Source organism: Crassostrea angulata, chromosome 7 (genome assembly GCF_025612915.1).
Source record: "Crassostrea angulata isolate pt1a10 chromosome 7, ASM2561291v2, whole genome shotgun sequence".
Classification (NCBI taxonomy): Eukaryota; Metazoa; Mollusca; class Bivalvia; order Ostreida; family Ostreidae; genus Magallana; species Magallana angulata.
Genome location: NC_069117.1, coordinates 32,460,117 through 32,473,456, shown reverse-complemented (window position 1 = coordinate 32,473,456; position 13,340 = coordinate 32,460,117). Strand labels below are relative to the sequence as shown.

General features: G+C 35.5%; 2 protein-coding genes across 2 annotated transcripts; one reads left to right on the top strand and one right to left on the bottom strand.

Annotated features, from left to right (window-relative positions):
• Positions 1 to 3,488: 3,488 nt before the first annotated feature.
• Positions 3,489 to 7,436, bottom strand: LOC128157285 (muscle M-line assembly protein unc-89-like). The gene is made up of 10 exons (XM_052819760.1): positions 7,420 to 7,436; positions 7,238 to 7,329; positions 7,047 to 7,128; positions 6,766 to 6,818; positions 6,590 to 6,656; positions 6,450 to 6,502; positions 6,159 to 6,225; positions 5,890 to 5,942; positions 5,391 to 5,544; positions 3,489 to 4,842 (listed from the first exon to the last, which is right to left on the bottom strand). Exons 1-10 carry the CDS (start codon positions 7,434 to 7,436, stop codon positions 3,771 to 3,773), a joined length of 1,710 nt encoding a protein of 569 aa, XP_052675720.1. The 3' UTR covers positions 3,489 to 3,770.
• A 3,307-nt stretch (positions 7,437 to 10,743) lies between these two features.
• Positions 10,744 to 13,162, top strand: LOC128192497 (IgGFc-binding protein-like). Its single transcript, XM_052865218.1, has 3 exons — positions 10,744 to 11,270; positions 11,680 to 11,718; positions 11,937 to 13,162. The coding sequence occupies exons 1-3, from the start codon at positions 11,033 to 11,035 to the stop codon at positions 13,148 to 13,150; spliced, it is 1,491 nt and encodes a 496-aa protein (XP_052721178.1). The 5' UTR covers positions 10,744 to 11,032; the 3' UTR covers positions 13,151 to 13,162.
• The last annotated feature ends 178 nt before the right edge of the window (positions 13,163 to 13,340 follow it).

Sequence of the window (13,340 nt, the reverse complement as noted above, 5' to 3'; positions counted from 1 at the left end):
GAGGGGTGTGAGTAGGGCGAAAGATAGAGAGAGGATGATAGTGGGGTGGGAGAGAGAAAGAAGAGTGTGAGAGGGGCTAGAGAGTGAGAGAGAGGGCAATCGCTTTTTAGAACGCAGTTCGCAATTCAAAATTTAGAATTCATATTTGGGGCCCGATTGCCTTATATGCAATTGAATAGTGAACTGCGTTCTATATAGAACGCAGTTCGCAGTTAGCAATTGAATAGTGAACTGCGTTTTATCTAGAACGCAGTTCGCAATTCAAAATTTAGAATTCATATTTGGGGCCTGATTGCAATTGCAATTGCGAGAGATGATGGGTGATAGTGGGACAAAGGAGATACACTTTGGTGAGACAAAGGGATGACAGTGAAGCGAGAGAGGGGGAGGGGGGTGGGGGTAACAGTGAGGTGAGAGAGGGAGTGACTGGGTTTAAAGTTAGGAAAGAGAGATGGTGTGAGTTGGGCGAGTGAGAAAAAAGAGGTGTGTGATGCGAGAGAGAGAGAGAAAGAGAGAGAGAAGTGGAAGTGCATTGAGAGAGTGGGACTATGAGGCTAGAGTGTGGGGGCGTGAGTATGAGTTGTCAGAGAGATTTGGGAGAGTGTTTAGCAAGAGAGTATGGTAAGTGTGTGGGGAGAGTGTCGTTGGGCGAGAGAGAGAAAGTGTGTGTGTTTAAGAGTTTGTGCTTAGAGAGTAGATGAGAGTGGGGGGGGGAGGGTTGTGAGAGAGAGAGATGAAAAGATTGGGGATTGTGGAGGATGGGGAAGAAAGTGGGAAGAGAGGGGTGGAGATTGGTTGAGACCAATTTATAGTTTTTTAATATATTACGTGCAATAGAGTATAATATTATGAACGTAATCCATGTGGTCATTTGTTCTATCAAGCACCACACATTCTTTGTTATATTTTGTTGTGTCTGCAAGTAGAGTGTAACAACTTTGTGTGCAAAAACCTCAGATAGATTCCTATTTAGTAATATGAACTAATGGCTTGAATGTTGTTCACTTTAGAACTATGCACTTTGCCTGCACTTTACTTGTAACAATTTTGATTTACAAAGCAATCTGTCGACGTTATTTGGACTTGCAGGCAAACCCCTCGCTTCGTTCGTCCGAATATTAAACAGTAAAGTGCTAAATGAATTTAAAACAAAAAACAAGTATTCCATAGGAACGCTGCTCTTAGAATCACATAACGAAAATAATTTTTGAGAAAAAAAGAACAAAATTTGTTTGACGGTTTGAAATGTTTTTAGGGATATTTTAACGTATGTTAAAATTCAAAGTAAGAGGTGACTAATTCTGATTATTTATTTATTCTTTCATTCATTTATTTGTTTATTTAATTATATTTGCTTGTCGCGATGTTAAGGTAGGTCTGACCCCCCCCCCCCTTCTGCCCAAACCTGCAATGAGATGTACATCGGGCAGTTCATTCGGTGTGGAATAATAGTCTAGTCAACTCGGAGGAAAAACAGTCCAAAATTGAACTGGATTAGCGATTTAGAGGACCATTAAAAAGGCTGGGTAGTCAACAAATTAAAACTTTCAAGATATGATTTCTAAAGTTATAAATTACTAGTATTATTTAAAAAAGAAAAAGTCAATACGTTTTATCTATTGAATTTTGGGTATTTTCCTTCATTTTTATTCTTATATAGCTCTTCTTCTGGAGGAGACCAATAGATTCAAAAAATGGCCAGGACCATCGTATTGCCTCGATCTTGTGTGCTTATTTCTTTTCTTGCGTTATGTAACTTATTTGTGTTTGAATTTGAGGTAATAAATGTATATAACATGTATATGTAAATAAAACTATACATATTTAAGCATTGAACCATTATTTTTTGAAAGATATATTCTCATAACTGCAGCGGTGTGTGCATACAAATTTTCATAACGCGCTAGCGCGCGTTTTTCAATTTGTATGCACACACCGCTGCAGTTACGAGACTATATTTTTTAAAAAATAATGATTCAATGCTTAAATATACTGATTTGGAACGGAGAAGGAAATCGTGCTTTTTCTTGCATGATGCGCAGTTCAGATATCTGGACGCTTGATACTGTGGATTCATTTTAATTCGTTGGACCAATTTTCGTGGATTGTTGTTTTTTTACTTATTCGTGGGGATTTAATTTTGTGGGTGCGTCAGTTATCACTTTTAGTATAAAAGAATACTCTTTCTAATTTTTTTTTCGTTGAGGATATAAATTCGTGGGGAATACCACGAAAATTGAGCGCTCACGAATTCTAATGATTCCACAGTAATATCCGTACAATTTCACAAAGAACATAAGTGTCCGGATGAATAAAGCTCAGTTGTATGTGATCTGTATCGAAAAATCCCACTAGCTACAATATGACACGTCCTTTAACATCATAATCTCAAATGTGGACTCAGTAAACGGGAAATGCAGCATTTTTATTAATCTGCCCTTTTTGAGTTCCAGATACATCAATGAATCAATTCAATTAATTTGGTTCAAATTATTTAATGCGGAAGTTAGGGTTAGGGTTAGGGTTAGGGTTTCCTTTTTCCAAGTTTAAAAAAATCACCAATGGATATAGAAATTCTTTATTACATATTCTATTGTTTTTATGGTCGAATTGCTTCTTATAATTGCGATCAAATTCTGCACTTAATTAAATGAAAGATATTGATACAGTTTTTGTACCGAAGTTCACTTACATGTAATTCATTATCATGCATGTTTATCATTTCAGTGTTCTGGAAATACAGTCTGTATTTCCAAGGGATAGTAAACTGTAAATGCTGGTATAATTGCTAAAATGAAGAATTGACGAAATAAAATGCATGAAACTATGATTTCATGCTGTATTATACGCCAAGTCATACGTTGATAATTGACGCCATCTAATTTCTTCTAAATTTCTCTGTTAACAGAAATATGTTTGTTATTGTTAAAAAAATCTATTATGATATGACAATTTTATTAGTGAACATGCATTTATTTATAATTTTTTGTAATTCGAAGACACATAAATCGTCACACTCTTATAACTTTGCTAACGCCTTTTTATTCAGAATTTTGACAATAAATGAAATTGTGTCACACATAGTTTTAACAATTATTAGAACAAAACCATAATTATAAAACATCTCGCGATATCTTTTATTTAATCATACAACATTCTAATACAAAAATTGATATCACAGTTCTAACTGTTTCAAGTTATCATTCATGTTCTCTCTGCCAGATGAAATATTTACAGATGATCTTTGAGATCGCAACCTTCTAATATATAGAAAGTTCATTCATGAATCGATGTATGCTCTTTCAAAAGAGCGAAGCGGAATCAGCAGTTGCAGGAACCGATTCCTTGCGAACACCTTGTCCCTTTTTGCCCGAGTTTCCTCCATATGTAATTTTGTAGATTTGCAAGTACAGACTGCATGTATACACACCATTCCAGTTTTTCGGGAAATAGGTTTTGTTTTAATGATTGATATTTATCCATTGCACGGTAAATGAACAAGAACATGGTCCATTGAAATGATATCATTCATATGGGAAATGACGACATCAAAAATCCAGGCTGTTGAAATCGAAGGATTTACCGTAGTAGAGCCATGAATGACTTATATATAGGAACAGCGAGACAAAAACAGTTTCAGATTACCGACAATATGACACGTGTTGGAACATAGTTGTCGGGTGTTGTAAAGTACGTTTTTACTATTAAAGCCAAAAGAGTACTGCTGTTCCCAATATCATCAAACTAAATTTAGAAGAAAGGTTTTTCATTCAGGTTTTCTTTGGGTTTTTACGGGCTTGGAGGCATTTGCGGATATCTTGAGATGTTGTTGGGATGTTCATCAATGGAGAACGAATAAGTGGTGTGGATGATGTGCCTGATCCAGTCCTGCTCATGGATCTTGCAGCAGCGGGGACTACGTGTCCAGGGCTAACTTGCCGAGGTACGGGAGTTGCGGGTACACGCGGAGCGCATGCGGGTCGGCCCTCTTGCCTACTCGGTGTTCGGGGAACCATTGGTGACAGAGTATCAAGGCTTCTGTCTGAAACAGTGCAAACGGCCAATGCTGGACTAGACGTCTGCTTCGATCCCTGAATTGGCGGGAGTTTGCAGATTTTCTTGCTCTGTGCTGGAGGGAAAACAGGCTCTCCTTTCTGGTGAGGGCTGAGCTTCATTCGCGGTAAGTGCACCTCTTTGCAGCGCATACTTTCAGCGTAAGGGGATTCTGACATTAAAGCAGAGATTTCCTTTGACTCTTTTCGTTTTTGTCGCATTTTCTGACGATTTGTACTTGTAGACGGTTCTCCACCACAATGTTGCACGCTTCTAGAATCCTTCAAAGATGCGTTGTGTTTGGGTTTACTCTTTTCCTTTTTGGAGCCTTCAGGATGGCCGTCACGTGTTCGAGCTTTGTCAAGAATTTTGATAATTTCATGAACGACTTGGTCAGAATGCGCACGTGTTTCTCTCTTGTCTATCTTAGAATCTATTTTCTCCTTTTTTGGATCTGCCTGGATTTTTTCATGACCTAGCTTATTCTCTATTTTCCCTTGGGTCTTTCCCCTATTCAGATCTCCATAACACTGCGTCGATTTTCGATATATTTCTCTCAACTGGTTTTTGTATTCCAAATCCTTCAGTGCCATTTCTGGAGGCGCAGACAGATAGGCTGTTTTATTCTTGATTTGGATCTCCAGGATGTCCAGCAACTCTTGCAGTTTGTGAATCCGGCTTTTTTGAATTTCCTCTGTTACAGTCTCAACATTATCTTTGTGTTCAGTGGTCAATATATCAAAGCTTTTAGCGACCTCAATGTTTTCACTCGACAATATCTTTTCTTTTCTGTAAAAGGAAAAAATATCATATCAACGCATTTCTTGACATATGTTTTCTGTTGAATATGACTTTCTTCTTTAAAAAGATTTAAAATCACTTTTGGATCTATACTGGAATTCGCAACTGCTTTATAAAACTGTTTTCATCCATCTACATTAATCACCAAGAAGCGAAAAATCGAAATGGTCTTTAGATAAGCTATAATTGTGAGAGAAAATAATTATATTATTAACGCACTATGTGATTTTTTCGTTCATGTTTACTTTTTTTTCTCTGTATCGCTATGACATGTGGTATCAATGATGCACATGGCACCGGTATAATCCTTTGTAATTTGTTGTCATGATTCGTCTTATTTTATATTAAATTTTCATTTTTTAAAATAAATTTTATAGCTATCAAATTTTTAAAAAAATTAAACGAATAAATAATGAGTTGGGAATAGTTTACGCTTCACATTTTGCACAGTACTAGTATCTCAGTTGATATCACGCCTTTATATCATTTACGCATATTAATCACTGATCAGCATGTAACAAGAAATGTCCCCTTACGGTACAAATGCGCTGATCTTGGTCTTCCGTGTGGGTTGAGAGGCAAATGCTCCAGCTGCACTATGCGCTGTAGCTGGTTCTACTGTCAAGTCCAGCCGCTGGACGCTGCTCTCTGGCAGAATCTCTGTCTCAGCCACACTCGGCATCTTGTCATCTATACAATCAGATACAGTGTATTAGTTTGTGATTTAGAATATCATAAAAGAGTAAAGAACTACTTATAAATGAACGAATACAAAATATTAGTACATGTACTAAGCTGTATACATTGAAATATTTGCCCCCGTATTATTTTTGCTCTCTTCGCCCTTGATGTCAGCGGGTGAATTGCAGACTTGGCGAATTCCAATGTCTCAAATTAACTATCTTTAAATGCGACTTTGTCTGGACGAATTCAAGATGGGCAAACTGTTTTCATGTAAAAGGGGAAACCCTGACAACAGTATGTATAATTAATCAAGTAATATTAAATCTAGGAGTCAAATAATAAGCAATATACCTTCCTTGGCCACTTCTGTCTCTTGGGTCCTATTTTCCTCAATCATTGAAAGACTTCAATCAATAGAAAAAATATCTTAAACATGATATATAATTTACTTTCTACATATACCGTGGGATCATTAACATTCCTGGTGTCCAATTTTTGTGGATTTCGTGGGCACTCTTTATAAACGAATTTACATCGTCGGCCAAAAAATTGATCTATTTATATATTTTATGTATTAATAGAGAGGGAGAGAGAAGGGGAGAGAGAGAAGAAAGAATTACCTGAAGTTCTTGATGTTCTTTTTGTTCCTTCCATGATGGCATGCTCTTTTTTCCTTCGCAATGATATCTAGAACAAATACGTCCAAAACTCACATGAAAAAGAAAAAAATGTTATTCTCTTAAATGTACCCATTATTCGTCTATGTTTGCGATCCGCGCCTAATTTGAACAGGGGTGGATCGTCGCCCTTCAGTTTTGCGATGATGTAAAACAACCACCCACCCAAAAAAAAAAAAAAACCCAAAAATTAGGCTAAACGAGTTAATTTGGTAATTAAGTATGTTAACTTACCTTCATCTGCCATTTCAACCTTCAAGTCGTCATCTTCCTGGATAACGCAAAGGCTTCAACAGAAAAATTGGCACAATTAAAAAATAAAGAAATTATGAAGAAAGGAAAGAAAGAAAAAAGAAAGAAAAAAAAACTATTACCTGATGCTTTTTGCTTTCTTGATCTTCCTACCATGAAGACACGCTCTTTTTTCTTTTGCCATAATATCTTAATAAAGTTAAAACAATTATGAATATGGGAATTATTAATTAATTGACAACAAATGTGAAGATGGCAATTATCATGTTAGTTGTATAACACAATATCTTTAATTTACCTTCTATATCCAAATCTTCCTGTAAAAAGTTATCTTCTCCAATGGAGGAAAGTCTTACAGAAAAGAGGAAAATTATAGTATGAGAATGAGAGAGAGAGAGGGGGGGGGGAGGGGCGCTTATTGACTTGCCCGATATGGCCGATAGAGGAAATAGTTTAAAAAGGCGAGAGAGAGAGAGAGAGAGAGAGAGAGAGAGAGAGAGAGGCGCTTATTGACTTGCCCGATATGGCCGATAGAGGAAATAGTTTAAAAAGGAGAGAGAGAGAGAGAGAGAGAGATACCTGACACTCTTTACATCCCATTTATTTCCTCTATCCTTCTTTACCACCGGACCTCTGGGTCTCTTTTCTTTTGCAGTCATTCCTATTAATATTTTAATGACATCAACAATAAAGTGACCTTTTACCGATTTTTTAAGAATGAATGAAATTAACTCGTATTTCAGACGTTTTTAAACATCAAGAGAGCGTACCTTGAACAATTTTACTTTGGGGTCTACCGAAATATTTGTCGTGAACTTCTCCTAAGTCCTCATACAGTACACCCTCCCGAATGGTGGGAAGTCTGTTAATTGAAATGGACATTTTTTTTAAATACCTTGAACATATTACTATAAATAATCTATATATTGCTCTGCATAACATCGCTACTTACGCTTGCTGTGAATACATCGCAAAGTGAAATTTCTCTGAGCCAAACTCTGAAAAGGACTTCACTTTAGCAATATTAGCGACAAAACTGTTGATGTCGAATCACTTGTGACGTTGTATATATTGTGACGTCACATGTACCTAGCAATATAGCTAGCGCGGCAGGTGGAGCCGCATTTGACGAAGAAGCAGAAATAAAAAACAAAAACAAATGTCAGAAATGACAATAAAATAGAATTATCTATCAAATTTTATAGTTAACTAAAAAACCCAATAAAATTGGTCTATAAAGTCATATGCTACACTGCCTGACCAGGTAAATTAAAGACTTTCTACAATATCATAAGCGTCCCCACCCCATCTAAAATATCTTTTCATTTTCCTTCGTAAAGCGATGCACGGTTTTTAAAAAACACTGATTTGGACGAGGAACGCCCATAACAAAGACTCCTAATCTAAAAAAAAATACCCATAAACCTATATTCCTTTTTTCTTTCTTCTTCTCCTCGTTGTGAAAACCCTGTTTTTAATTAACATTTATTTAGCCTTTCCATCTGCGGCTTCAGTTTCTTATTTGATATTAGGTAAATACATTTTTCTTTTTACATACATGTATTTCTACAAATCCGGCTTAGTTCTACAAATCTTGCTTTAAGTTCTGTATCAATTACAGCACTGCTCTTTCATTTCGGGTGCACCTTTCCTTTCTTCGCACTCTTACCAATCTGGTTTCTCTTCTTTTCAATAAAGATGTAAAATGGTCATGATAAAGAAGATTTATATTTTATTGTTCTCATTTATCAAAACTATAATTTATTGGTTGTATTACTTTGTTAATAAAAAATATACATTCTTTTTTTTTTAATTAAATTGTACAATGTAGTTACAAAAAGATCATCCCCTCGAAAGTCGTTTGTCATTTCACTTACACTTTTGAATTCAACATTAAAACTTTCCACTAAACAGTAATAAGAATCCATATGAGAGAGAGAGAGAGAGAGAGAGAGAGAGAGAGAGAGAGAGAGAGAGAGAGAGAGAGAGAGAGAGAGAGAGAGAGAGAATCTCAATTTCATATCCGTTTTGTAAATCAATTTACTTCAATATCCCTATTTTGTCAACACATATATTGTTTATGCAAACAATTCTATCTATAAGTCACTGAAAAAAATTAAACACCATTAAACATATAAAGAAAAATAAACAAAATTTATAAATAATATTCGTTGAAAGGTTTATTATACTTAAGTATAAGTAAGAAAGTAAGTAAGTAATTGTTTATTACATGTATAGTGATATTGTGCAATGACATTTCATTTATATTATACAAAGTATATGTCAAATAATCATAACTTGAACCCAGCCTCTTGTACCTATAAGTCACTTTATACATTGTAACTTTATGCATGCATTATTTCAAATTTATATTATATTAACGTTTGGACATTGATAAATTACATTTCTGATGTACAATATTTTAACACATTTACTTTTGAATATTATTTTTCCTGAGCTGGTATGCAGAGTTTATAAATCTAGCAGTTTGTAATGGTTGATCAATGAAACAAATAAATATTGACTATTATCAAAATCTTCGAAATTAAAGAAGAAGAAGGTTTTTGACGGACATTGCGTAATTTACAGTAACTTCTTTGGCTTTACTAAAATATTCAATGATGCGTGTAAATTGCTTATAATAATATGTTTTACTTTAACTTTTAACACTTTTTTGAAAGACATTGTTTAAGTGAAAATGCTTGTAATGTTGGACCAACAAGTCTTAAAATTGTATGCAAAACAATTTGTTTCATACTTATAATATAACCCCTTAATTCAATGTTGAGCTTAATTTTTTTAGATTTAACGTCTTAAATTCATGCCTGCATTACATATTTGTTTTTCAGTGGTGAAGCATAACAGGGAATTTCTGTCTGTTAGGAAGCTTGAACGTTGTATACATATATGTATTTAAATTAATACTAAACTAACCAAAACGACTGCGTTTCCCTTTCTGCCGTTTTATATACTGTGCTTCTATTCTGTTCAGATTTGTCATCGGTGGGGTTTTTCCCCCCAGAAAGTCCAAAGTTAATTCCAAGTCAACTCTTTACGAGCAAACAGCAGATTTAAAGAAGTGCCGGAAGTTAAGTGGTGAGACAGTATTTAGCTTTGCCAAATACAATCATACCCTCCTACAAAGTCAGGATGAAACGTTAACATATAATCAGTTATCGACAAATAAAAATTATTTACGTGTGTAGAGTGCTTACAAATTATTCAAAGTATTCAAAGATATCTGCTTAACATTAATTTAATCAGGGATAGCCTTTCCAAAAAAAAAAAGGTATGCACACGATCCGGTAATTACGTTTACCAGAAAATCAATCATATTTTCGCAGCGTTGATCAAACTTTCAAATACATCGGCATGTAAACATTTAGAATGAAGAACTCACCCTCTAGGCCCTATAGGTTCAAAATACCTTTCTGCGAAAGTTTGTTTTGTAATCGAAACGCAAACAATCTTGCTACATAAAATAAAGTTATTAATAAATAGACTACAGTGTACTAACAAATACTTATTGTACTAAATATGTATAGAAAAAAGCATTATGACAATCTTGTAAACATTTAGCAATCATTTTGTGACTTAATCCAGAACATTTTTGTCATCTGTTTTCCATAATTGTGTTGAAGGGTTAACTGACTTTGTCTCACAAAATCGAAAAATCAATGAATCATTTAACCAAATAAAAGTTTGAAATTTTAACCATGCAGACGAATAACGACTGCTGATGAAATAGCACACCCATTTTTATACAGAATGATAAACCAAGTTTGTTTTTATTTTTGATTTTTCTTTTCTTTTTAAACTGTTTAACTTTTATCAAATGACATTATTTTATATTTTTAACCATTTATTAATTTTTACGTTACCGTTGTGTAAAGGTAATAAGTGATTTGCGGCAGAAGAAAAACATGGTAAAAAATTGCATTACAAACAGATATCGCAAATATATGTATCTCAAACATTTATATTTTGATTATGTCTGCATTTTGCAATCAAATGGACAAGTCTTCAAGTAATACGTCCATGAATTAAAAAATCAAACAAAAAGAACATGACTCTTGTGTTTTCATTCATGACATAAATTTCATTAAAGATAAAGGCCAAAAATGCCACCCCCTAACATTCAGGCTAGTCCTCTGGTTGCGACCAGTAGCGGGAAAAAAATCGAACAAGACAAAGTGAACAATCTCCAGCTTTATCTGATCGGATGCCATTGTCGTGAACTCACTCCAGATAACGTTCTCCTGATAAGTAGCTGGAGATCGAGGTGTACTCCGACACATACCGTGGGCCACCACTGCCATTCAAGCATGTGATGTTACACCTTAACAAAACAACGGCCCTCTAAACGAGCAGACCAATATCCTTTAGATAAACAAAATCCGCGAGGGGGTCAAGCTAAACGTACACAGAATGACAAGCGTACAACATTTACATAGCCCTCATATTCATACTTTTCATTCAGTCTGGTTAAAGTGACTCAGTTGACTTGGTTCTCGATCATTTTTTGGGCTGCACCTGTGTTGTAGTTCATTTGACAAATTAGCGAAATGGCGACGACCAGAAAACAGTGTTCGTTTTGGACCCTAGTTCTAATACTACTATTATCAACTGGTGTGTACCGTGGTCAAAGACTAAATCCTGTTCCAAATACTTGTACGGGTCCAGACGAAAATGCCATTCTTAAAAAGGAACTTAGTGTTTTACATGAAATTGTGAAAGACCAGGCCATCAAAATGGAAATCCTCAAAGGAGAGTTAAATTCTCTGAAAGAAAGACTTTCTAAATGTAAGTAAATTTCTTGAGATCGTATACACTACAGAAAAAGTTTCAATGTTGTATTTATATTTACACATCTGAATAAGCTATTAAGATGGTATCTGCATGAAAAAACATGATTGTCGCTTCGGGCAATATTTTGTTTCACTTAGGAATAACGATAAAACAACGAAGTGACACGGCCTATATTCACTTGTCTACCTGTAATTGATTTCAATTTCCTTTTCAGAATGTAGTGTTGTTTTTTCTTCAATTTCTTTTTTGCTCAGATAGACTTGCACAAATTCTGCCTTTACCAAGCTAGATGTTACGAAACCTGATTTTTTGAAACCTCATGCTAAGTAACAAATGGGTTAAGTACACTCCTCTATTATAGAAATTACTTGTGAAAATAAATTCGCCGGTTTTTTTTTTCCAGGCTGCTCTACCACCGGACCGCCAGATTCTGGACATGATGGTAAGGTCCCCTGTTCAACCACTCCCCCTTTTCATTTAGTGTACTTAAAGACTCTTTATCTATTATAGCAAAACACTGCACTTTTAATCAAATTCCACAAACAGGCAATGTCAAGTTAATATCCTAACACGTAAACTATGAGATAAAACTCAAACCAATTTGCAACAACATTTTTTTATCTTGTATGATTCTTCTCAACGAGATTAATTTTTTGACAGGCCATTACGGTAAAGAATTTCTTATCACCTTTCCAAAAAGCAAAGGGCCTGTCTCAAAAGTGCAGGTATTAATCACAGCAAAGCAGGACGCCTTTGTGGTCTTTGAGTCACTACATCCAGGAGTCAACAACACGTTCCAAGTCTCTGCCAACGCGGGGAAAGAGGTTTCCCTTCCGGTCTCCGTTGTCATGGATACGGATGGGATTTTCGGCAAAGCGGTGTTGATTCGTGCCTCGCATCCAATCAGTGTTCACTGCGTTGTTCAATGCGGCTGTTCCGCAGCAGAGGGATTTCTCGTGTATCCAAAACAGTACCTAGGAACCAAGTATCTCTTAGCAAACAGCGATTTTGCTAACATCGCCATCGCATCTCAATACAGAAATACCACAATAAAACTGACCATCCTTTCATCTCCAAGTTATATAACATGGAAAGGTACCAACTATACTGAAAACGATGTCCTCAAAATTGAGCAGATTGCCGACTTTCGAACGATCCAGCTCAGTGCGAATGGCTACCTCTTTGGGTTGATAGAAAGCACTAATCCGATAGCAGTCATATCGGGGAGCTCGAGCGACGCGTCCATGTTTGAGGCAAACAGCGTCATGGAATACATGATCCCAGTGGAATATCTTAGTTTCAAATACATAATTCCCAATTTTGCCAAATCTCAGCAAGACACTTATCAATTTCAATTCCAAAACCACAAACAAAATAACGTGACTATTGCAGGGTTGGATGTACTTCGAGGCGGTGTTACCGATTTGTTTTACTATGCGTTTGGTAACCAACTTCCGTGCATTGCTAAGGCCAATGAAATCGTAATGCCTGTTGTGTTTTCTTCATACGAGTCCACTTTTATGACTCTTATACCTCAAACAGAACAGTTTTCAAACGACTATAGATTTCTCACGCCATCTACGTCACTATTTCGTCATTATTTCGTCATCACTATACGAGCATATCTGATTAATGGAATACTCATAGACAACAAAGCCATACAAAAATATCAGAACACTATGAAATCCGTCAGAGACTCCGAAACAAGTGATGAATACATCACGGTAACTATTGAAGTTTTGCCTGGATATCATCACATTTACCACACAGATTCTGACGTCACGTTCGGATTAATTTTATATGGATATGGAACTACTGAAAAAATGTCCTATGGGTATCCAGCTGGTCTAAGATTTCAAGCTACAGCTGCTTAAACTTTAAATATATTTTGACAAAGGCAAATTTTTCGTTAAATAAGTCAAGATGAGGAGTAATTTGCCTTATTTGGGTAATATATATACCAGTTTTTCAAAGCCATACTGAAAGGCATAATAAAATCCTGCTTTAGGTTGATAACAACAGCAATAAATAAAACTATCCTAATTCCAAAAAAGTGTCACAATT